We start from the raw sequence: 25,930 nt of genomic DNA, 5'->3' as shown, positions 1-25,930 counted from the left end.
GCAGCCCTAGCAAGCTCCATTTTTGTCTGTGACAGCCTCCTGCAACCGTCTGCCAGCAAAAGCTTGGGAGGGCCATACTTCGTTTTTACTGGCAGAGGCACCACGGGCCAGTGCTTAGCTGTGTTGAGGGCTAGATCTAATCACTGTATGGGCTTGCTCTGGGCCTTGAGTTTGATACCCTTTACATAGAGGTTTATCTGAGTTATCAGGCTCACCTGAATAGTGCAAATGGGTGTGGAGCCTTCTTGAAATTGTTGAAAATACTGTATTGTAGACTGGAGATAGATGATGTCATATCCCTCCCCCTGTGTTGAGAGAGAGCTGTTCAGTTTTGATATGGATGACCTATTTGACCGCTTTTTCAAACCAGCAATTCTCTCTGTCCAAAATGTGAACTTTGCTGTATTCAAAAAAGTGGCTGTTGTTTTTTAAATGCAGACGGACTGCTGAATCTAGTCCTGATATGTTTGTTCTCCTATGTTGTGCCTTGCATTTATGAAGTGGTTGTTTTGTTTCTCCAATGTACAGATCTGCAACTAACTCACTGTACTGCATGCACCACATTACTCAGTTTATGTCTGGATGTTTTATCCTTGGGTTGGACAAGCTTCTGTCTTAGTGTATTCTTGGGTTTGAAGTATACACATATGTTGTGTTGGCTGAAGATCCTCCTGAGCTTTTCTGATATTTCTGCAACTTTTTTCAAAGAAAAAACCAAAAGTCCAGTTGTTTCTTGAAAAAGCACCTTTGGGTAAATAGTAGTATATCATCATGGGATCCCTAGAAAGTGAAGGAGGTACTTTAATCTATCACAGATAAATGCTGAATCTGCAGTCTGCACATTCCAGGTAACTCTTCTAATCAAATCAAAGCACTATATAGTCCCACAATTACACAGATTATAAAGAGATTATGCCATTTCATCAAAATATAATTATACTGGTATGCAAGCAAACAGTAATTCTACCTACTGTTTCTAGTTAAAACTGTTGAAACCTATTATCAGCCATAAGGTAAGTATATGTCATGTTTTTAACGTACATTTGCATGTACATATTCTATGGCTGGTTATATATTTGGAATCTAAATGGACAGGAGAATAAAAATGCTTCTAGTCTACAGTAGACTAGAACAGATCAGAACAAAACGAAACAACAGAAGACACAAGAAGAGAATAGTTTATTGGTCATGTATGATTGGACATACAAGGAATTTGTCTTCTGTGCATTTCTCTATCTCTGGATGCTTGGCATAAAACAAGTGTTTGCCAGCCACAGCAGATTATGCCATAGGACTAAGCTTTATGACAGATAAAAAGTCTGCATATCTAATCTAGCCATCGTACTAGAACTAATAATCTCTTATAGAAAATAGTGAATCATAAATATATTGTCCAGAGTGATGTTATTATTTTTGTCAAAAATGCTCAAATAACATTTAGTAAAACACAATCCCGTCTTTTTGTTGAATGGACAAAAATGTACATTATAATTGACAGTTTCTTTGCCTCTGTTAATGATTTTAATGTAGCTGTTCTTAATCAGCAACAAAACATTAGGCTGAATTTCATCGTGAAACAAATGAGCTTCAATTTGTCAAGAGCATGTATCTTCTGTAGTTTGAATAATGTATGTATTTTATCATACCATGTGTTCACCAGTTCACTAATAAAAGAATATATGTTACATTTAACTACTGTTTTGTAAATGGCCATTTCTTGTCACAGATAATATATAATGCATCTGATTCATTCATTCATTCATTTATTCATTCATTCATTCATTCATTCATTCATTCAAATTTAATTAATTTAAGTCATTTATTCAATTAATTTAACTGCCCATCTCACATGTGACTTTGGGTAGTTTACAAAATTTTAAAAAATGTACAAAAAATAAAAAATATTTTTGGGCCCCAAAATAAACCCCAGGTCTTATTTTCAGGAGATATCTTACCCACCTGCCTTAGGACTACCACAGCCAGCCCTCCCATGCCCCAACATCTGTTGCACTTCTTCCCAACTTCTTCTCTGTCTGCTCACAGCCAGACACCATGTGGCTTGTTATACTGGTGCCGCTGTTCGTGACAGGAGGCTACATGATGTATTGCACCGTTGCATGCATGAGTGTTGTCACTGGTGCGATGTGCCAAGTGGCATTCTGCCACAACTCTAGAATAAAGTCATCATAACAGATGGAAAAGTGGAAGGAGGAGCCAACGTTGCAATGTCACAACGTGCGGTCTCAATACTCTGAGACCACCGTTGATACTTTTGCCGCTGGATGGTCCATTGAGACTTAAACTGTCCCGCAGAGACGGTGATCAGGAAGACGAAGCCTTACTGGTCTCAGGGACATCGCAAAGTCCCTGATTGACCCAAGGGAAGCGCTTCAAGCCGGCAGTAAACAGGCAGCCCCCAGGCTGATGAAGTTGGGACAGCTCCGGAAGGAAGGAAGTGAAAAGAGAAAGTGAGTCCATCTCGTGAGGAATTTTTTTCTATTTTGTGAAATACTACCCAAAGAAATTTTTCTTTAAAGCCAAATTAGATCCTTAAGCAAAAGAATTGAACGGCGAAATTAACTCATATTGGATTGCTTTGGAAAGCTTTTTTTTCTTTGTAACTATACTTTGTGGATTGAAGTGCTCGCAACGTTTCTCATTTCTCCTCTTAAAGTGAATGGATTGATTTTTTTCTTCTGCTTTTTGTTGCTATATTTTTTGTCTTCTGGATTAAAACCTTCCTTTTTATTTTAACAATTCTTCCTATTACTTGTTATTAAATTTCATTTAAAAAAATCTAAAGAACTTTGTTTCCCATAAGCCAGAGATAAATATTAGAAAGTGAAAAGTAGCAATGCTGCCACTCAGAGGTCAGAGGTTGGAGTTTTTGAAACAATGTAGCTCTTCTCTTTCCTTCTTTGATTTCACTGACTTTGTAGCTGAAGAGTTTGCGACTTGTTTACAGAAACTGATAAAGAGCCAAGGGCATGAATTGTTTTCACAGGTGACTTTGAGAACTATTTTGGCAGGGGAAACAGAACCCTTCTCCTTTGAAGAGCATAAAAGAACTTGTGTTCAAGTCAACCTAAAATAAAAAAATTAAAGCAGCCTGGAAGGCTAGAGTGACAGTGGCTATTAGTTCTTTCTTTCTTTCTTTCTTTCTTTCTTTCTTTCTTTCTTCCTTTCTTTCTTCTTTTTTGGAAACATGGATCAATATTCAGATGAGGAAACCTTAAAATTCCAAAATATCTTGGCTGGAATTCAAAATCTATTGGAAGGGTATGGGAGAATTGAGAAGGTTGGAAAGACTAGTCTTCCTCAAAGCAAAAGATGATGGGGTTGGAGCCCCAAAAATTAAAGGGGAGAATGAAGATATAGGAGATAAAGACAAGACAATAGATGAATTTATTAATAGAGCAAATGTGGGTGAAAGTGGAAAGAAGGGAATATGGAAAAGGGAATTTGACAAATTGCAGCCCTACCCCAGATTCCAAGATATAGAAGAAGAAAAATGGTAATGATGATGGACTTAAGAAGAGAAATTTTTTTCAGAAGCAAGATTGACAACCAAAGACAAGCTAATTTTAGTAGCAGCTGGAGGGCAACAAGATTACCTGAGAGATCCTTCAAGCAACAAAGTGTGGAGAGAAGTCTATAAAAACCTTATAAAGGAGATAAAAAGAAGACTGACACCACAATTGGCAAGAGAGATAAGACTGCTTTGTTACTGGAAGGATACAAGTTGACAATGAAAATTGATAATAAAAAATTAGTTGATTTTGGTGATTAATAAGTAGCAATTAGTAACTCTTAGATTGTTTTAGATTGTTATTAAATGTTTATTCGTTAACAAATAATTAACTATAATAACAATAATAAAATGTTAATGGATACAGCTTAATGATAGATATATGTACTGGCAAACTAGTAAAAGAAATTTGAATTTAAATTGCAAATTGCAACTTGGGAAAAAGACCCATTTTATTAATAAATTTTTATTTAGATCTTGTCATAAAGGTGTAAGGTTTTTTGGTGGGGGGGATGACGAGAGGAGATGGGACATTAATAGTAAATGATGTTTAGCCAATTATAATAACAACAAGGAAATGTCAATGTATATTGTTTAATAATATATATATGCTATGGTGTTGGCAAAAGTAACTTGGATATAAATTCTAAACAGTGAGTTGGGGAGAAAAGGAGGGGAAAGGTTTAGAAACTTTATTAATTGACTTTTAATTAAAAGATGTCATAAAGGTGTAATGTTATTGGAGGGTTTTTTTAAATAGCTAATTAATGCCATTATGTGGTTGTGTCTTTAAGTATGAATGATTTGAGGTAAAAGCATGTTCAAATAGTTGCTGTCAAATGAGAATTGTGGTACATTGATAGTAAGATATACAAAGATTTTTGATTTAAAGTGTATAATCTAATATGAACTATAAGTAATGACTGTGGAAGAATTGCATGAAAGTTATCTGTAACCAATCGACACACTTTCTGCAAGAGGTAATCAAGGATGATTCTTTTTTTGTGTTTTTGTTAAATTAAAATTTAAAAAAACTTTTTTAAAAAAAATAACAAATGGAAAAGTATAGTACAAAATTAGAAAAAATGGACTGTCCAATCTCTTTTTAAAAGTATCCAGTTTTGGAGCACCCACAATTTTTGAAGGCAAGTCGTTCCACTGGTTTATGTCACAGGAAAGTTGATTGGATTGAAGGGATCATGCATAGCAAAGTACAGAATAGCACTATTCTTAAATATTTTTATATGCATTTTGGAAGCCAAACAATTATTGCTCATCAAATATAAAAAGAGGTTTTGTTTCAAATATCATTTTTTTTTATATTTTTTCCCATTTAGGAACAGCTTCTGAAGATGGTAAGACAATAAGAGTGCAAATATATTTATCTTAATATTTCCATCATCATAAGCCATACTGTATGCGGACCATATAGTTCATTACATGGTATTTGGGGTTATTTATTAATTTGCTTAGCTAATAACACTTTGTTGCTGTTGTATTTATGCCTTTTTTACAAGATGACACTAGAAAGTTTCAAATACTTGAGCAATTCAGTTTTGAGAACTGAAAAAGAAAATGTTGGCTCTTCAAGTTACTTTTAATCTATCTTGCTATTATTCAATAAAATGAAATTTTGTAAATAGTTTCAGAATTTTGGATTTAAAATAATAATAATAATAGAATATATATGGTGTGTGTGTTTTTATATAAACACACATATTCATATAGATCAGGGGTTTCAAACTCAATTTTATTGAGGGCCGCATCAGGATTGTATTTCACCTGAGGACCGGGGGGGAGCATCGTTGGGGTGGGCATGGCCAGCTCAACTTTACTTGTCAAGGCTCCGCTTTCAGCCAGGACAGCCTCCTGCAGCTTTCTGCCAGCAAAAACAGAGCCTGGGGAGCTGTGCTTCTCTGACAGAGGCACCCGGGCCAGTCCTTCACTGTTTCTAGAGCAGCCCCGTGAGCCAGATCTAAGCATCCCGTGAACCGGATCCAGTCCTTGAGTTTGACACCCCTGATATAAATAGATATAGATATTGCTATCCAATATCAGAGACAGTATATACTTCAATTTTGATATGGCACATGTATAGCAGTATCTTACACTGTTTAAAATAAAATATTTGTATTTTACTTTAAAATAGAAATTATACCTCATTGATGCATAAATAATGTACATAATTTGTACTTAAAATATGAAAGTAGATTATTTTATTCAATATTTATATATTTAAGATGTAGTATTATTTCAGTGGTAAATGCAGCATAATATTAAAACAGAAAGAAAGAAAATTGCTCTGTTACCTATTAAATTATTGGAAGTAAGATTTGCTAAGAGTTGAGAAGTAATGGAGCTGACTCATTATTTCAACTACACTGTAGAAGTTTCTCTCCCAATTAACTAAATTACTTCTATACATATGAATTTCACTTCTTTCTTTTATAGGACGTGTGCGAACCAAGTTTTCAACACCCTCTATTGGAGTGGGAAATTCAAAGGCAGATTCCAGGGGCAGGAGTCGAACAAAAGTTGTATCTCAGTCTCAACGTATGTATTGCTTGTCTCTCTCAACAATGTTTTAAACTCATAAATCTACTGTACATTCATTGACCAAAGGATAATGTCAAAATATTTCTTCAGAAACACTACATACTGAGTTGTTGTTCTGTGCCATAGGTTCATCATCGCCAGACAAAAATGAAGGTTTTTTTTTTTTAGTGTTTCAGTGTTTCGGGTCAGTAGTCTGCATGCTTTTGGAGTCTTCTATACTTTATGTAGTGTTATTTTGAACAAGATATTCAGAAAAAGAAAAATTAATCCTTTCCATGTAGAATTTTTTAAACCTGGCCTCTCTTCACTGGGAAACCCTATAATTATTTAAAATTAATGGGTATCATTTCAATGCCTGAAAACATTTTAATTAATTACAATTCAAACATTATAATTCAATAGTTTAAATTCCATCCAAGTATATTGTTGCTACATTATGTAGAATTGAATGCATTATTTCAAAATTAATGAAGCATTGGAATGTATTATTCAAACAAATATATATATTTCTAATTGATATACATTAGAGGAAAATAGAAAGATTCCTGAAAATAATGTTATTTTCTAAAATACAGAATGTATACTTTCAACCTCTTTTGTAAACTATTGCATATGAATGATGAACACATTTATAAGCACAGGCAAATATCCCTTAAGAGACTTATTAGAACGATCTCTATATTTAATGTCTAACTTGCCACTTCTTTCTTGTTATAGTATCATAAACAATATTGAGTATTCTAAAAGATGTGCAATGGATGTAATTATTTTCTGTTTGTAATCATAGTCAGGGACATGCAGTCACTAGAGGCAAGGGAGGCGGAGCCTCACCAGTCTCCTCAGGAAAAAGAAAGAAATTTAAATATATTTTTTTAAATAATTAAAGCCAAGATAGTTGCTACCAGATTTCAGCTCACAGTGGCTTGGTGTCTGCTTAGTGTTAACCAAAGCAGGAGGCGAGAAAACTCGGGGCCTCTTTTCCATAAGGAATGTTTCGCCTTCTAAAAGTTAATAAAGAGTTAAAAGGCAAAGAAGTTCAGATGGAAAAGAGGCACTAATTCTCCCGCCTCCTGATTTGGAAGCATCCAATCGTGTCTTCTTGAGCACGCTTACGTTGGGCGGGGCGTGCTTCAGAGGAGAGAGGAGTGGGCGAGAAGGAGGAGGCTGCCTCTTTGCTGCAGACCTGGGCGCTTGGCGGCTCCCGCAATGCAAAGTGCCCCACCATCCCTGATGCTGCCGCCCGCTGCCCCAGCCTGCTTCTCCAGGCTCCGTCGCTGGAAGTCCCGGATCGCCTCTGGGGGAAGGCTGGGTGAGAAGCGGAGCGAAGCTTCTCTGCAGCCTCCCGGCGCTGTGCAGAGGCTCTTGCAGGAGCACGTGTCAGCGGCCGGCGGCCTGGAGCAGCCCCGGCTGTGAGACAAGGGAGCACTTAAAGCAGCCGCTGCCGCCGCCGCCACCACCCCTCCTTCACCCGTTGGGTGTATACCAACCACATTGCTACCTGATAGGATTCTTTCCTTGAGGATGAGCTTGAAATTCCCCTTTTCTCTATTGGGCAATTTTAATTTTCATTCTGTAAGGATCATCTCTAATAAAGCTCAAGAATTAATAGCAATAGCAATAGCAGTTAGACTTATATACCGCTTCATAGGGCTTTCAGCCCTCTCTAAGCGGTTTACAGAGTCAGCATATTACCCCCAACAACAATCCGGGTCCTCATTTTACCCACCTCGGAAGGATGGAAGGCTGAGTCAATCCTGAGCAGGTGAGATTTGAACAGCCGAACTGCAGAACTGCAGTCAGCTGAAGTAGCCTGCAGTGCTGCATTTAACCACTGCGCCAAACATGGCATATTGTGGTTCAATGCTTGTAAGTGGGTCCATGCTTGTCCTAATATTTGTGATCAGAATATAGAGAGTGTTTCCACCATCATCAAACAGTTCTTGGGATCTTTGAGACTGGATCTCTATAGAGAAAACAGACTATTTCAGATGGTCATCCCAGACCTCACATAGCTATATTCAGCTGGTTTCCTCCAAGTGCTGGGTGTTTTTCCAAAGGCTCCTTTATATTTGGTAATAAACAGCAACCAAGCACATGATATGATTGTACCCAGCAGCCTGTCTGTTGGTTAATTGCTGATTTTTCCCTTCCAGAGATGGGACAGCAAAACAAATCTGATTGAATGTGGGTATGAATCAAGCTTACACCATTCACAAGTAAGGGAAGTGAAACATCTTTCATCAATATTGCATCATTAGGCTATTGATCAGACTGGTTTAGAGGTCCTAGCTTCTGCTAGGAAAGGACAACAAGTAAATCTGGCAACTAGGACCAATTAGCACTGCCAATTAATATTAAACATTGCCAATAAAGTCAGTGATATTCATCAGAATCTTGATTCTGACAATATCTGGCTATATTATAGGAGCCTGTTTCTCACCTGTAAAATGGATATAGTGCTGTTTTGTTGTATGGGTTTGATTTTTGCCCCACCGTAGCTCCTTAGGGAGTCTGAATTTGAACTATTGTACTAGATGCAGGAAGTAATGTAGGAAATGCAATGAAAGACTTCTTCCATAGTAAGTTTTTCTTGGAACCATTTATATTAGATAACAATTACCAAATATCCAACCTTCCCTTTTGGCAGAAGATTATGGAGATTCAATAATCTGCTATAAAGCATGTTTAGGGAGCAGATTCAGTTTTGTTCAATCTGAAGCATGGGTTGCTTTTACAGCCTTCATTATGATCTGGATGGAGAAATATATTCCTTCTGGTTCTTTTATATTTTTCAGAACTTTTCAATACCATCGATCATAGTATTCTTCTGAGTAGCCTATAGGGATTGAAGGCTGTAGGCACAGTTTTACAGAAATTTTGTTTCTTATTCAATGGGCAATTCTAGACTCTGGCTGTAGGAGCAATGAACCTTGGTGGAGTGTCAAAGTGCTCAACCTTCTCTACCTACTTTTTAATATCTACATGAAACTGCTAGAGTGATCCTCCATCAGTTTGAGGCCCAGTATCCAGGTCCAGATTTTGATACAGAGTTTAGAGGTTCTCAGAGAGTCAGATAAAACAGGCTGAAGTTGAACCCATAAGAAACAGTTACTGTTTATCAATCATGGATGTCTAATGTCTCTGAGTTGTTCGCCGCCCTGAGTCCCTCCTGGAGAAGGGCAGCATACAAATAAACTAAATACAAATACAATACAATATTATATTGTCTGTTGATGAACCAACACTACTCCTAAATGAGCAGATTCATGGCTAGCAGTCCTAGATTTATAATTATTGCTAGAAGGGCAGGTAGACACTGGCTGATGATTCTTTGCCAAGATATGTGGTGCCAGTTCAGCCTTATTTGGAACACATGAATCATTTGCTTGGATTAGTGCTGTGAACTCTGTACTTCCTTTAAAAATCACATGGAAACTAATATTAAAGGTCCAGTTGCTTGCTGTCACACACCAACATAGATTATCTAAAAGTGCTGGTTTTGATTTGGTTTGACTCTGAATTAGCTCAGGCACTGATTTATGCAATCAATACAGCCTCTCCCAGCATGGATTTATTTATTTATTGGATACCCAACTTGCATTAGCAATTCTGAAATGTTATCTTTGGTTAAAAGTATAAAACAAAGAAGCAAAAAAGAAAACATACCAACACTCAGTTTAAGGATAATATTTTTGTAGGATAGAAAAAAACAAACAAAGAAAATAGAAGGTTGTAGAGATGTTTTCCCTTTTTTGCATTTGTTATGTGGATTATCCTTCCTCCTGAAATACAGTCAGCCCCTACTTTATTAATTTTTCATAAACTTCTTAAAACAAATTCTAGTTAGTCTTCACTTAGCAATCACTAAATGAGGACTATATGTACTGTGATTAACATTTTGAATTGTGATTGTTGGCATTTACTTATTTGTTTTTCTTTTAAAGATTTTTATTAACAAACATATAAAATACACACACACAAAACTTAGACGTACACCACATTTACACAATACAGTGCGAATTTCCTGTTTTTTATATTAGCAATCATCAATCGATATTGCTCACCTTATATTATTTCCCCTTCTATCGTATTTCATTTAGATTTCACCATTCTTAACCCTCTTATTTTACTCATAACTATTATTTTTGAGTGTTGTTATATTCTTTCATTGATTTTTGTTTCTTTCCTCCATCCACCTATACTTTTTATCCCATATCTGGTAGAATTCTGATTCTTCCTTTCCCTGTATTTCTTTAGTTAGTTTATCCATTTCGGCACAGTCCATAATCTTTTTTATTATTTCATCTTCATTTGGGGTTAATTTGTTTTTCCATTTCTGGGCAAAGGCAATCCTTGCCGCTGTAAGTATATGTAGTATTAAATACTGGATTTCTTTTTTGTATTTCACTGACATAATTCCTAATAAAAAAAACCTTCAGATTTCCATTCTATTTTAACCCATGTTATTGCCTCCAGCCAATTTTTGATCCTTTTCCAAAAAAAATTTGCCTCCTCACAGGTCCACCTTAAATGATAATATGTTCCGTGTATTGATTCACATTTCCAGCATTTTGGGGAGGAATTTGTTGAGATTTTAGCTAACCTTGATGGTGCCAGGTGCCATCTGTAAAACATTTTGTTTTGCACAACACAGTGTCATTTTTAAATTTATTCCCCAAAATTTTTCCCATTTGTCTAATTCAATATTATAGCCAAAGTTCGGCGCCCATTTTATCATTTGTTCTTTCACAATTTCCTCTTCCATTTTATACTACAGGAGGAATTTATATATTCTCTCTATCATCTTTCTATCTGGGCTTTGAATAATTTTATCCAATTCGTGTGGTTCTGTTTCGATGCCATATAATTTAGTATCTTTATTGTATTTAGTTTTGATTTGGAGGTGTTAGCCAGTCAACTTTCATGTTCTGATCTGCCAATTCTTCAATTGTTTTTAAATTTCCCTGTTTGTTCCAATCTGTAAAATTTGGGTGAGTCGTCCTTTCTGTTGGTGATAGCCAATTTGGGATTTTCACATAGTGGATTTTTTTTATTTTGAACCATTGTTGCAGTAAGGCTCTTCTGATTAAATGATTTTGAAAGTATTTGTGCGTTTTATTTTTATCATCCCATAGAAATGTATGCCTGCAGGTCATGGCCTTCTCAGGACAGAATTCTTTTATTTTTTAGCTCTATCCAGTCCTTCACCCATGTTATTGTTACTGCTGATGCATATAAATCCCAATTTGGTAATGCTAAGCCTCCCCTCTCCTTACTGTCTTGCATTGACTTTAGTTTAATCCTCGGTTTTCGTCCCTGCCAAATGAACCTAGTGGTTATTTTCTTTAATTCTTGAAAGAATTTTTTACCTGGATTAATAGGTGCGGCTTGCAACATGAATAGGATTCTTGGTAAGATATTCATTTTAATTGTTGCTATACGTCCCAAAAGTGATAACTGAATAGTCTTCCAATTTTCTAAATCTTTCTTTATTTGTATCACTAATTTATTATGATTATCGTCTTTAATTGTGGAACATTTTGCTGACAACCAGATCCCCAAATATTTCACTTTCTTAGTTAATTGCAATCTGGTTGCTACTTCCAATTCCTCTTCTTGCTTTTTTGTCATGTTCTTGGTTATAATTTTTGTTTTGTCTTTATTGATCTTTAGTCCTGCCACTTTGCCATATTCTTCTAATTTTTGAATTAATTTCAAGCTGGATTCTAATGGTTCCTCTAGAACAAATACTAAGTCATCGGCATAGGCTTGGACCTTATATTCTTCATTTTTGAGTCTTAAACCTTTTGTTCCCTGGTCTTTCCTAATTTCATTTAGTAAAATTTCCAAAGTCAATATAAACAGCAAAGGAGAGAGAGAGCATCCCTGTCTGACTCCTTTTTTTATTTCAATCTTTTCTGTTAGATCTCCATTCATCAGAACTATGGCTGTCTGAGTGTTATAAAATCCTTCTATCATTTTTATAAATTTTTCTCCGAATTTCATCTCATCCAATAGTGTTGTTATAAATTTCCAGATTACGTTGTCAAATGCTTTTTGTGCATCAAGGAAAACCAGTACCATTTGCTTTTCTGGATGGGCCTCGTAATACTCTATTATGTCTAGAATGACTCTTGTATTATTTTTAATATGTCTGTGGGGTAAAAATCCATTTTGGTCTGATTTGATTTGATTTGATTTATTGCATTTCTATGCTGCCCTATTCCCAGAGGGACTCAGGCGGCTCACAAACCAAGTAAGGGGGGGGGAATACAAACAGAAGGAAAAAGACAACGGACAAACAACTACAACAATTTAAAAACACTCAACAACCACACAATTCGAGCGGGGGCGGGGAACTCGTCAGCCCCAGGCCTGTCGGAACAACCAGGTTTTAAGGGCTTTGCGGAAAGCCTGAAGGGTGGTGAGGGTCCGAATCTCCACGGGGAGCTCGTTCCAGAGGGCCGGAGCAGCCATAGAAAAGGCCCTCCTCCGGGTGGTAGCCAATCGGCATTGGCCAATAGATGGAATTCGGAGGAGGCCTAATCTGTGGGATCTAATAGGTCTGTTGGAGGTAATTGGCAGCAGGCGGTCTCTCAAGTACCCAGGTCCAATACCATGAAGGGCTTTATAAGTGACGACTAGCACCTTGAAGCGTATCCGAAGACCAATAGGCAGCCAGTGCAGCTCGCGGAGGATAGGTGTGAAGTGGGTGTACTGGGGTGCACCCACAATTGCTCACGCGGCTGCATTCTGGACAAGCTGAAGTCTCTGAATGCTCTTCAAGGGCTGCCCCATGTAGAGCACATTGCAGTAGTCTGGATGTTTTCGTTCATTTCAAACCTGTTTAATTCTTCCTGCCATAATTGCTGCAAATATTTTATAATCAGAGTTTAATAATGAAATTGGTCTGTAATTTTGAATTTCTTGTAGATTGGTTTCTTCTTTTGGGATTAGCGATATTATTGCTTCAATCCATGATTCAGGTATCTTGGCTTTTCCTAAAACCTCATTAAACATTTCCACTCCTAGCTCTTCCAATATTATTTTGTTATATTTGTATAGTTCCACCGGTATTCCGTCTGGTCCTGGGGTTTTATTATTTTCTGATTTTTCAGGACTAATTCCACTTCGGCTAACGTTATTGGCCTGTTTATCGCCTCCCTTTGTTCTTTTGAGAGAAAAGAGAGGCCGTAAAGGCGCAATCCGGTTTAGAGCCTCCGTCGCCGCTGTATTCCAAGCAGCGGCTAAGGACTCCACCAGACTGTGGACGAGAGTGTCAGGTATTTCTCCAAGTGCCGTCTGAAATCCCATAGGGTCCATCAGGCATCTGGGGCGGAACCACCTAATTGGTTTCTCATCCCTACAGTGGGGGGTTGGTTTCCAAACGTCAAGCCTCAGTAGGATGCTAAGATAAGATCTTAGCAAGATCTTATCTTTTCTATGTTTAAATATTGTTTTATTTTGATTTCCTCCATACTATCTTGTGCATATAAGTTATATTTATGAGTGTATGTATGTATGTGTGTGTGTGTGTATGTATGTATGTATGTATGTATGTATGTATGTATATATATATATATATATATGTGTGTGTGTGTGTGTGTGTGTGTGTGTGTTTTTATTTGTGCTGATAAAGGCTAGCTGATGAGAGCTAAATAGCTTGAAATAGATCTATACTAGTCTCCCTTTATTTATTTATCAGCACAAATAAAAAAACACAAATATAACAAAGGCAACAGTAAAAATATTGGGTTTCTGTCGTGATGGACTCTTGTGACGAGCCGAAGGACAGATGATGGAAGCAGTTGGCTTCCTCCCATAATTGGGGCTTACCAGGGGTTGTAAAAAATCTAATAGATACCTTTCACCCTGGCTTCGCTGATAAACAGATAAGAGCCTGTGGCCTAATGGCTAAGATCTCTGCCTAGTATGCCTAGTGTGCAATATAGCCCAGGTTCAAATCCCAGTAAGGGTATGGCTAGCTGATGAGAGCTAAATAGCTTGAAATAGATCTATACTAGTCTCCCTTTATTTATTTATCAGCACAAATAAAAAAAACACAAATATAACAAAGGCAACAGTAAAAATATTGGGTTTCTGTCGTGATGGACTCTTGTGATGAGCCGAAGGACAGATGATGGAAGCAGTTGGCTTCCTCCCATAATTGGGGCTTACCAGGGGTTGTAAAAAAATCTTATATATATATATATATAAGTTATATTTATAGTTATATTTTATAAGTATTTATGAATGATATGCTTCTTTTCTTCCGCTTTGTAGTGAATTCTTCACTCATCATCCTTTAATTGATATATCGTCCTTTTTTCTCTTTCGTTTTCAGTCTATATGCCAGCCATCGTCCTGGTTTGTTGGCTTGTTCAAACTAATTCTGTCTCACTACTTTAATTTTCTGTGCTAATTCCTTTTGAGTTATTAAATCGATCTTGTTTTATCACCTCTATTTTTTCTTTTTTAGTTTTATTCTTTAGATCTCTCTGTAGTTCTTCTTCAGCTTCCCTAAGTTCTTTTTGCATGCCTTCTTGTTTCTCTTTTTGTTTTCTAGTTTTTCTCGCCAGGTGGGCAATCATAAGGCCTCTTGTATATGCTTTCATAGTATCCCAGAGATTTTGAATTGTGGTGTCTTCTTTTTTATTTATTTTAAAAAACAATTTTAATTCTTTCTCTAGCATTTCAGTGTATTCTATTTCATTTACAATACTTGAATTCATCATCCATCTTTTTCTTCTTTTTGACCTTTCCATCTTAATTTTATTGGATTATGATCTGCCCCCTCCTTTGCTTCTATTTCAATTTCATCTACTTGATTACATAGCCCAGCTGAGATCCAAGCCATGTCGATTCTTCATAGAGATTGATGGGGGTTCGAATAAAAGGTATATTGCTTTCTTGTTTTGTGCCTTTCTCTCCAAATATCCTGTAATTTATATTTCATTGCCATCTCAAAAAAGGATTTGAGTAATGTATTTTTTTGTTTTATTTTTCTTTTTGCTTTCATAGTCCATTTTTTTATCCACTATTGCATTATAATCTCCAATTAAGCAAATGTTTTCATATTCTAATTCATTTATTTTGTTCCTATAAAATTCCTCTTGTTTTTGGTTTGGTGCATAGATGACTTAATAATATCGGTTTTTCTGTTGTCTCTAATTCAATCATTAGCATTCTGCCTTCTTCATCTGGATTTTATTTTTTCCTTTATATAGGTTGCTATCCCTCTTTTTTTTATCTGCCAATGCTGTATATAATTTCCCTAGTTTTTTGTTTTCCAGTAAGTTCCTATGTTCCCTTTTAATATGCACTTCCTGTATACAGGCTATATCTACCTTCAATTTCTTAAGTTTATTAAACATCTGGGCTCTTTTTTTGGTGCATTCAGTCCATTCAAGTTTATCGAAATAATTGTTATTTCCTGATCCATCTTTAGCTGGGGTTGTTTTTTTTTACTTCTAGTTTGTATCTGACTTTTCCCTCTCTCGCCTTCCTTCTCTGCTCTCTCTCTCTTTCTTGCTTCTGTTCTTCTCTCCTGTTTCTTTCATTGTCTCTTAATGTTTCTTCCTCTCGACTTCTACTTTCTAGTTCCTCTTTACTTTCTTGTTCTTCTTCCCCTTTGCAGTTTTCTTCATAGAATTTCTGTTCTTCTTCTATATTCTCTATCGTATATCTTTTTCCTTGCCAAAATACCAGAACCCCTTCTGGTACCAATCATCTGTACATTATTCTGTTTTTATTTAACTGATTTGTTAAAAATTGGTACTGCCTACGTTGTTCCCAAATTCTCCGTGGAATCTGTTTAAGCATGATCAACTCTTTTCCCTGTAATGTAATCATCTCTTCTCTGTTTTTTTGTACACTTCATCTCTCATTATTTTTTTAGCAAATCTTACATGCACTTCTCTTGGGAGTCTGTGTCTTCTGGCATAGTTAGTATGCGCCCGGTAAGCTTCATCGATGTCTTCTCTCAACTCTTGTTCTTTTCTTTGTAGAATTTCAGTGAAGATTTCAATCATATTTCCTTTCAGGTCTTCCTCCTTCTCTTCCGGTATGTTTTGGAATCTTAGGTAGAATGCAGCTCTTTCATTTTCAAGTTGGATTATTGATAGCTCTAATTCTTTATTAAGTTGTTTATATTCCAATTCCATTTTTCCCATCTTCTGATCTGATTGTTCTATTTTTTCTTCCATACACTGGATTTTCTAGAGTAAGATCTTTATTATGGTCAAAGACCAGCAATATACATTTGTCTTTACACTATATTAAAAATACTAACATTAAAATATAATTAAAAGTATTTACATTAAAAGTGGATAATAACATTATGGTCCAAAGATTGTTAAAGGTATGTCCAGATAATTGGTACAAGATGGTACTATACTGTAGCCAATTTTTTTCTTATGGACATTGCAGCAGCACAGAACTTTGCCACTGCATACGTGGTAACCGGGTTAGTGTCCTGGAGGAGAAAGCCTAGATAAAAATTGTCTGGCCTCCCTGGCAATCTCTAATAAGGGGAGAGTATATGCAGACCTACAAGCTCTGTATAGCTCGCAGTGTAATAGAACATGTGAATTATCTTCCACTTCTTCTTTACCACATATACAAACGCGTTCGGCTATAGATGTTCTCTTATACCTGTCCTGGAGGAGTGCTGAAGGAAGAATGTTAAATCTGGCTCTGAAGAAAGCTATTCTTTGTTTTGGAGAGATCAGGTCATTTAGATATCTTGCCGATTCCCACATACCCTGTTTGATTCTGTCCCTACTGTGAAAGGCAACCTATTTAGTTCTTCTTGGAACTCCATGTCCCTCATTCTATTGATTACTACTTGCTTTGCTTGCTCAAAGCCTAGGGACATTAAGAATAATGGTGAAAGCCCATAAGAGCCTAGCTTGTGATCAATTGCTTGTTTCCAGGCGGAAGGGAAATTGTCAGTCAACACTAGTGGGGACAGTCCCTCTGGATAGAAATGCATTTTAAGCCAATAAATGACCATCATCTTCCAGGCTCTTACTTGAATTTGAGGCATGCCTGTCTCAATTCTTAACTGGGCATTTGGAGTGCCATTGGGAGCAGCTAAGATGGCTCGCAAGAATTTTGTTTGAATAGTTTCTAACAAATCTCTCTTTGCAAGGATCCCTGTTTGTGCCCCGTAAAGTATTTGTGCCAATGTTTTGGCCTCAAAAAGTTTTAAGGCAGCAGGTACTAACTGACCTCCACCTGTATAAAAGAAATGTTTGATTGCATTTGAGGACCTAATGGCTACTTGCAATGTGTGATCCAGGTGTGCCTTCCATGTCCCTAGCAAGTGGGAAACCACACCAAGGTATCTAAATGTTCTAACCTGTTCCAAACTATATCCTTCTATTTGCCAGGAATATTGGCATGGTCTTTTAGCAAAAACTAAAATTTTTGATTTATCAAAGTTAAGGACCAGCTTGTTTTGCCTGCAATAGTCGAGTGTTGCCCTAATTGCTCTCTTCAGACCTATGGGGGTTTGTGAAATGATAGCGGCGTCATCAGCATATAAGAGAAATGGCACTTTGCGTTGTGCTAGGTTAGGAGGATGGAAATCCGGGTTCTGTAAAAGCTCAATCAGGGGATTAATATAGAAGTTGAAGAGGGAGGGGGACAGGATGCAACCCTGCTGTACCCCTTTTTGTACTCTTACTGAGCCGGTTAAACTCCCTTGGGGATTGCACCGCACTTTCAGGGTGGAATTGGCATACAATTTTTGTATGAGGAAGAGGAGGCGTTTATCGATAGTGGTGCATTTTAACTTCTCCCAGAGGGTGATCCTGGATATTGAATCGAAGGCCTGTTTAAAATCCAGGAAGGCCACAAAAAGAGGGGAATTTTTTTAATGTGTGTATTTTTATACTAAATGGTGGAGTACCAAGATATGATCCACCGTCGATCTCCCTTCCCTAAAACCAGCTTGTTCGTCTTTGATTATCTCCCCTGAAATTAGCCAATCTTGAAGTTTATAATTTAGGTGTTTGGCATACAGTTTACTAATAACGCTTAGAAGACTAATGGGTCTATAGTTGCCTGGGTCATTATTACCTTTTTAATAAATTGGTATAATAATTGCTACTCTCCAGTCTCTAGGCATATGGCCTGTTTTATCTATGAATGTAAACAGTGATGCTCAAAGTGGAGCCCACCAACTGGCATTCTTTTTTATTATTTCTGGCAGGACATTATCAGCCCCGGGTGCCTTATTAGCCTTTAGTGCTCCAATCAACTGGATTAGATTTAGATTTAGATTTAGATTTTAGATTTTATTAATATTTGTAGGCCGCCCTTTTCCCTGAGGGGACTCAGGGCGGCTCACATAAAATCGGGGAGGGGGAATACAGACGTTAAGATAGAGACATATAATAAAATAGTCAACAACATACATTCATCATTCGGGAGGGGTAACTATCCTTGTCCCCAGGCCTGACGGGCGAGCCAGTTCTTAAGGGCTATGCGGAAGGCCTGGACGGTGGAGAGGGTGCGAATCTCTACGGGGAGCTCGTTCCAAAGGGTCGGGGCTACTACTGAGAAGGCCCTCCTCCTTGTAGTTGCCAGCCGACACTGGCTGGCCGATGGGATGCGGAGGAGGCCTAATCTATGTGATCTTATTGGTCGCAGGGATGTAATTGGCAGAAGGCGGTCTCTCAAGTGGAATATCTCTTCTGGTATAACGGGGCCAGTAAGGAGTTTGGTCCAAATTAGCTTGGCTCTCCTTGGTTATATAGTCAGGATCTGTATAAAGCTTCCTAAAATACTCTTCTCAGGGATGAATCGGAACCTGATTTGTTGGGAGAAAGGGAGGTTTTCCCAGTCCCCTGGTGATGTACCAAAAAAGGGATGTATTTTTTGTCCTGACTGCCGTAATTAGTCTATGCCAAGACTCCTTCAGGGCCACACTTTTCTTTTCTTTTAGAAGGTTCTTATATTGTGTTTTCAGCTGCTTTAAGTAGTAAGTGTGCTCCTCTGAGGGGGCACCTTTACTTTTCTTGTATTCTTCATTATATATCTTTTTTAGTTGAACGCAATCTCTATCAAACCATTTTTTGTTTTTTGAAACTAGCATTTTGGGGTGAGCTAGTGATCTGTTACTGAGAACCAAATTCAAGTTTACAATTAAGGATTCGAACCCCTCTAGGTAAGATCCCCCACAGTTATTTCTTAGTAGAGATGTACGAAACTCTATGGTTTCAGGGGCTAACATCCATTTGGTAACTTCCTTAGCGTTTTTCTCATTCCATTTAATTTTTACCTGGGTATTTTGAGTTTCTAACCTGGGTAGGTAGGCTGTGCCTGCCCTTAGAGAATGGTGCAATGTGGGAGTAAGGAGTATTGTATTATGATCACTTTCCAATCGCGAGTCTACCTCTATTTCTGTAAGAACTTCAGGAGGTCATATGATATTATCCAGTAGTCAACTGTGGATTTTCTTCCTGCTCCCTGGTAAGTATATTCTGCTGGGAAATCGCCCCATGGGGACCCGTTAAGGATACACAGATCCAAACGTTCAGTCATTTGTCTTACACATAAGCCTGCCCGATTAGCTTTAGGGTCTTTAAATTGTCTGACATGCAAAGATTCATCTGTTACATTTTCATCATAGTGAATCTTAAACTGCTTATATAATGCTTGATCATTTGGACCCACCCTAGCGTTTAAGTCCCCCTCTATAATTATTGCAGCTTTGGGGAATTTGGCTGAACAGCCAAGAATAAAATCTTCTATGCTGTCCCAAATTTTGTTAATCACATTATTCTTATTAAGTGGAGGAATATAGATATTGAATAGCAAAATCTCCACCTGTTTAAATAAGAGTAATGTAGTTACAACCCATGGCTGGAAAGGTGGCAGTAGTACACATTTAAAATGTAAGGATATATTAACTAATGTCACAATACCTCCTTTAGCTCTCCGCCCCACCTTGCTTGGGACAGCCGGAATTGAGTTAACCCAATAGCCATCTAACTGAATCTCTGGAGGCCCAGGTTTCCTGCAAGAAGAGGATGTCAAATTGTGATATATAGTCAAAAAAGAGTTGGTCTTTTGATGGGACGGACCTACCCGCTATATTCCATGTTATAAGGGAGAGTGGGTCAACTTTTGGAGCTCATCAGGAAACTTGATTTATACAAAGGGAAGTTGTCTGATTGTTACCATGGATTGAGGTGTCATCACACACTGAATTGGTCTTCTTTAAAAATAGGGAGGACCCATCTAGGTCGTGTGTAGACTCTTGAGAAACTTGTTCAGGGTAAGAGGTTTTAGCACCAGCTAGCAGAGCTTGCCATTCCGAAGCCTCTTCTCTGGTTGTAGGGCAAGGCGTTATTAGGTCATCTTTCATTCTTTGCAATGGTGGCTCTTTCGTGGGTCGACTCTCAGTATCTTGGTTTGGAGCTGGCGGTGATGAAGGTGTCATGGAATTTTCACACAGGGATGAAAACATCTCCATCTCTTCTGGGGTCTCTAATACCCCCTTAGGGTCTTGGCTTCTATTTTCTATGATCTTGAATTCATGCAATCTCTTGTCCTCTGGGGGAGAAGTGAGAGGCTCAATTATTGGGGAAACCAGGTCTATAAGTGGCTCTGCTGCATCCATTGTGACCAATAAGGATTTCTTTAAATTTTCTAGCTTGAATAATATATTGTCTTGTTCTTATCTTGGGAAAGAACCAAAAGCGTTAATGAGGCCAGCTTCTGTGCTGTTAAGTATCTCTTCTCCGTGCAAGATTGGTTGACTCCCACTATCATTCTCTTCCTTTTCCAAGGTTGAAAATGGGGTGGTGTCATTCGCCTTGGAGGCTCGCATGTTAGTTATTAACGGGATAACCCTTTCCTCACCAAAGACTCTGATGGGAAAGATTTGGAAGGAGGCTAAAAATGCCTTCATCTTGAATAACATCTGTGGTATTGTGGGCTGTTTGAAAGACAGAAGGATCCGCTTGCAATTTGGGGCCTCAGGTAACCATTCCACAGCACGGAGATCAATCATGCCCCTGTGACAGTGAAGATGTATTGTGCGCATGTGCAGGACGGGAAATGGCTGCCCAAGCTAAACGCTGGGCTTACAAAGAACAAAAAGAGCGAATTAACCTGCGGATTGAGATCCCGGCGATCGATGAAAAGGAGTCCTGGCAGGAGATTGGTGACTGGGCAAGCCGAAGGGGCATTTGCCTACACGGGGGGCTGCTGCTGGACGCCCCCCGGATGGTTTTTGTGACTCCATCCTGGCCCCGGCGGTGTTGACGAGAGCGGGTGAGCGGCGGACATTCTATCTCAGCTGCGCAGCGGCGGGCGTTTTCTTAGCTGCGCAGCGCTGCCAGTGAGACCCTGGTTTCGAGGGTTGTGTTTGGACTGCGCTGGATGGTGTGTTACACGAGGCAGTTTGCGCCTCGCCCTGAGGAAGGGGCGGCTGGATTCCAACAGTAGAGTGGTCGGGACTGGGCGGCTGGTTTTGCCGCCGCCGTTTCAGTTTTCCCAGGCCGCCTCCCCCCCACCCCTCTTGTTCCTCTGGCGCGGTTCTTTCGCTGCTCGCTGTTGCCGCTGCAGGCGGTGGGCAGACGATGGCGGCGTTTTGTTTCATTCTTGGGTGCCTGCAACATCTTCCGACAGCACCCGCCCGGTTTGCAGAATCCTTGGGGACTATCCTGGACTGCCTCCGCTCCAGAAGGGGAAAAAACAATCTGGGCGCCCGTAGAGACTGGATGAACTGGGCGGTTGACTACAATTACCACCGCCATAGCCCTTTCGGACGCCTCCTCCCCCCCCTGTGGCTCAACCGTTGTACTATCACTGCCCCCGTTCTCTCCTGAACTCTGTTTGTTTGGACTTCTTCCCCTGGTGGACTGGGGAGAGTTTCTCCTACAGTTTGTCATCAATATTGTGGAGCTTTTGTCTGCTTCCCTTGCTGGTCATCTGGTCATTCTCCAGCGGTGTTTTTAAACACCACGTTTTGCCTAACCATAGTCCCAGGGCTTCTGGACGTGCTATCTCAGCCCCAGCTGTTTTGACTATTACTAGCTGCAACCGCCCTGGGAATATCAATACCATCTCGAATAGCACTTATTTAATTTCATCTATCATAGTGCCTTGGTTTTTTGGAAAAACGGGGATGCCCACTGCGCATAGGAAGACTTTTTGCTCCCCTCAGCCACCTTAGACTCTTGGGACCTTTTCAGCCTTACCAGAGGAGTGCGCACTTAGGAATGTGGTGTGAATGGTATGCCTGATTGATGACTGTACCCTCTTTTTAAATTCATTATTGTTGTATTTTTTGTGTTTTAACTGACTTATGTGCGGAATGTATGGATGAGTGGCTGTGTTTGTGTGGGAGGATGATTGATTTGAAGGACCTGTTGGGAAACGCGGGGGCTATCGGGGTGGGCGGAGGGATCACGGACACGGGAGTGGGCCGGAGCATTATGGTCTTAACAGGGAGGGGCAGATATGGCGGGGACTTTAGGGCTGGCCATTACCGGGGAAGGAGGGCTCGCTACGTTACAGAGATCCCTCCTTCCGGCCCTATGAGTCCCACTCCAAGGCCAGATGGCGCGAGTAATCAGGACCCTGGTCTCAGGCTGCTGTCGCTAAATGCCAGGTCTGTAGTTCATAAGGCTCCCCTCATTCGGGACTTAATTTTAGACGAGAGGGCAGACCTGGCATGTATTACTGAAACCTGGCTGGGCCCGGAGGGAGGAGTCCCCCTTGTAGAGATGTGCCCAGAGGGTTTTCAGGTGCTTCATCAGCCGCGATCCCAGAAAAAGGGGTGGGGGTGTGGCTATTGTTATCCGAGAGTCTCTAGTACCTCGTAGGATCCCTGCTCCGGAGCTTGTCGGGTGTGAGTCCCTGCTGGTGAAGTTGGACCTCAAGGGTCAAGTGGGCTTGCTGTTAACGTACCTGCCTCCCAACAGCGTTGCAGCAGCCCTCCCCTTGCTCCTCGAGTTGGTAGCCGAGCTGGCAATTGAGTTTCCCAGGCTTATGGTTCTGGGGGATTTCAATTTGCCTTCGCTCGGTGAACACTCTGATGGAGCGCAGGAGTTCATGGCTTCCATGACAGCCATGGGCTTGACCCAAGTAATTCGGGGCCCGACTCACTCGGTGGGTCACATGCTCGACCTCGTATTCCTCTCGGAGCAGTGGAGTTGTGATCTTGGTTTGAGGGGTAGCGAGATCTTACCCCTGTCATGGTCGGACCACTACCTACTGAGGCTTGACTTTCGGAGACCAAACCCCCACTGTAGGGAGGAGGAACCGATTAGGTGGTTCCACCCCAGGCGACTTATGGACCCTTTGGGCTTTCAGACGGAGCTTGGAGTTATTCCTGATACCCTTGTCCGCAGTCCGGCGGTGACTCTGGTTGCTGCCTGGAACTCAGCAGCGACAGAGGCTCTTAACCGGATTGCGCCTCTACGGCCAATCCGAGGCAGTGGATCCAGGAGGGCCCCTTGGTTTACTGAGGAACTCCGGGAGATGAAACTCCGAAAGAGACACCTAGAGCAACGATGGAGATCCAGTAAGTCCGAGTCAGACCGAGCACTTTTAACATCCAGCATCAGAGCTTACCTCCGGGCAATTAGGACGACTAAAAGAACACACATTGCCTCTCTGATTGCTTCCGCTGAGTCGCGCCCAGCCGCCTTGTTCAGGATAACCCGTTCCCTCCTAAATAGGAGGGATACGAGCGATCCTTTGCAAGGCAGAGCTGAGGACTACGTCCAATTCCTCGCGGATAAAGTTGCTCGGCTTTGGGCGGACCTGGACTCCAATTGCGCAGAACCAGCTGAGGCACCAGGGGAGAATCTGGCAGGACATCACTGGATTGATTTTCATGCTGTTACCCCTGAGGACGTGGACAAGGCCATGGGAGCTGTAAGTACCTCCACATGTGTACTGGACCCGTGCCCTTCCTGGCTGGTTGCTAACAGCAGGGAGGTGACACGGGGCTGGATCCAGGCGGTTGTTACCGCCTCCCTTCGGGAGGGGTTCTTTCCCCCCGCTCTAAAGGCGGCGGTGGTGAGACCCCTTCGGAAGAAGTCATCTTTGGATCCAGCCGTCTTAAACAACTATCGTCCAGTCTCCAACCTCCCCTTTGTGGGGAAGGTTGTTGAGAAGGTGGTAGCTTTTCAGCTCCGGCGATCCTCGGAGGAAACCGATTATCTAGATCCCTTCCAGTCGGGATTTAGGCCTGGCTACAGCACGGAAACCGCTTTGGTCGCTTTGGTCGATGATCTCTGGAGAGCCAGGGATGGAGGTTATGCCTCCGTCCTAGTGCTCCTTGACCTCTCAGCGGCTTTTGATACCATCGACCATGGTATCCTTCTGCGATGACTGCGGGAGGTGGGGGTGGGAGGCACTGTTCTACGGTGGTTCTCCTCTTACTTCTCGGACAGGTCACAGTCGGTGTTGGTCGGAGGGCAGAGATCAACCCCTAGGCCCCTGATGTATGGGGTACCGCAGGGTTCGGTCCTGTCCCCCCTCCTGTTTAATATCTACATGAAACCGCTGGGTGAGATCATTCGACAGCACGGGATAAAATACCACCAGTATGCGGACGATACGCAGCTGTATCTGTCCGCCCCGTGCCAACTCAATGAAGCGGTTGACGTGATGTGCCAGGGCCTCGAGGCTGTTAGGGACTGGATGGGGGCTAACAAGCTTGTACTCAATCCAGATAAGACCGAGTGGCTGGTGTGTTTCCCTCCTACTAATTGGCCAAGTGTTCCATCTCTCAGGCTGGGGGGTCAAACAGTACGCCCCTCAGACAGGGTTCGCAATTTGGGAGTCCTCCTGGACCCACAGCTGACTTTTGAACACCACTTGTCAGCTGTGACCAGGGGGGCATTTGCCCAGGTTCGCCTGGTGCACCAGTTGCGTCCCTACCTGAACCGGGAGGCCCTCACAACAGTCACTCGCGCCCTTGTGACCTCTAGACTGGACTACTGCAATGTGCTCTACATGGGGCAGCCCTTGAAGATCATTCAGCGACTTCAGCTTGTCCAGAATGCAGCCGCGCGAGTGATCGTGGGTGCACCTCGGTTCACCCATGTAACACCTATCCTCCGTGAGCTGCACTGGCTGCCTATTGGTCTCCGGATACGCTTGAAGGCGCTAGTCGTCACTTATAAAGCCCTTCATGGTATTGGACCTGGGTACTTGAGAGACCGCCTGCTGCCAATTACCTCCAACAGACCGATTAGATCCCACAGACTAGGCCTCCTCCGAAATCCATCTGCCGGCCGGTGTCGACTGGCGACTACCCGGAGGAGGGCCTTCTCTGTGGCTGCTCCAACCCTCTGGAACGAACTCCCCGTGGAGATTCGCACCCTCACCACCCTCCAGGCCTTCCGCAAAGCCCTTAAAACCTGGCTGTTCCGACAGGCCTGGGGCTAAAGAATCGTTGCCCCTATCTCGAATGGTATGATTGTTGCGCTTTTTAAATTATGTATTGTTTTGTGTTGTTGTCAAACTGTCTGTATCCCCTTTCCCTTGTTTAAGTTGTGAGCCGCCCTGAGTCCCCCTTGGGTGAAAAGGGCGGCATACAAATGAAATAAATGAAATGAAAATGAAATGAAAGAAGCTGGCTTAGGGAATTTAATATTGCACTTCTGGAATTCCAACGTCCATAATTAAGTCTGTTCAAATGGATTCTAAAAGCTATCCTTTGTGTTTGTAGCGAACGATGTGATTGTTGTCATTGAGGGAGGGATTCTTTCCTGATTTCTTCTTTTTTGATACCTTTTCCTCTCGATGCCTTGTCTCGGGGGAGGGACTGTTTTTTTGAGAGGACTGTCTCCTTTTATCTGTCTCTTTAAC

The 25,930-nt window shown here is 40.7% G+C and overlaps 1 protein-coding gene across 6 annotated transcripts in view; it reads left to right on the top strand.

Annotated features, from left to right (window-relative positions):
- CLASP2 (cytoplasmic linker associated protein 2) overlaps positions 1 to 25,930 on the top strand; it is a 378,890-nt gene that overhangs the window by 255,751 nt on the left and 97,209 nt on the right. For 4 of the 6 annotated variants that reach the window (XM_032238125.1, XM_032238124.1, XM_032238123.1 and 1 more), the window contains 2 exons: positions 4,867 to 4,884; positions 5,981 to 6,082. In XM_032238125.1, the coding sequence (XP_032094016.1) occupies positions 4,867 to 4,884; positions 5,981 to 6,082 (120 nt within the window). The remainder of the gene's footprint in view (positions 1 to 4,866; positions 4,885 to 5,980; positions 6,083 to 25,930) is intronic. The other 2 variants (XM_032238129.1, XM_032238126.1) reach the window with 1 other exon arrangement.

Source organism: Thamnophis elegans, chromosome Z, assembly GCF_009769535.1.
Source record: "Thamnophis elegans isolate rThaEle1 chromosome Z, rThaEle1.pri, whole genome shotgun sequence".
Lineage (NCBI taxonomy): Eukaryota > Metazoa > Chordata > Lepidosauria > Squamata > Colubridae > Thamnophis > Thamnophis elegans.
The sequence above is the reverse complement of the archived record's forward strand: the minus strand, read 5'-3'. Positions and strand labels throughout refer to the sequence as shown.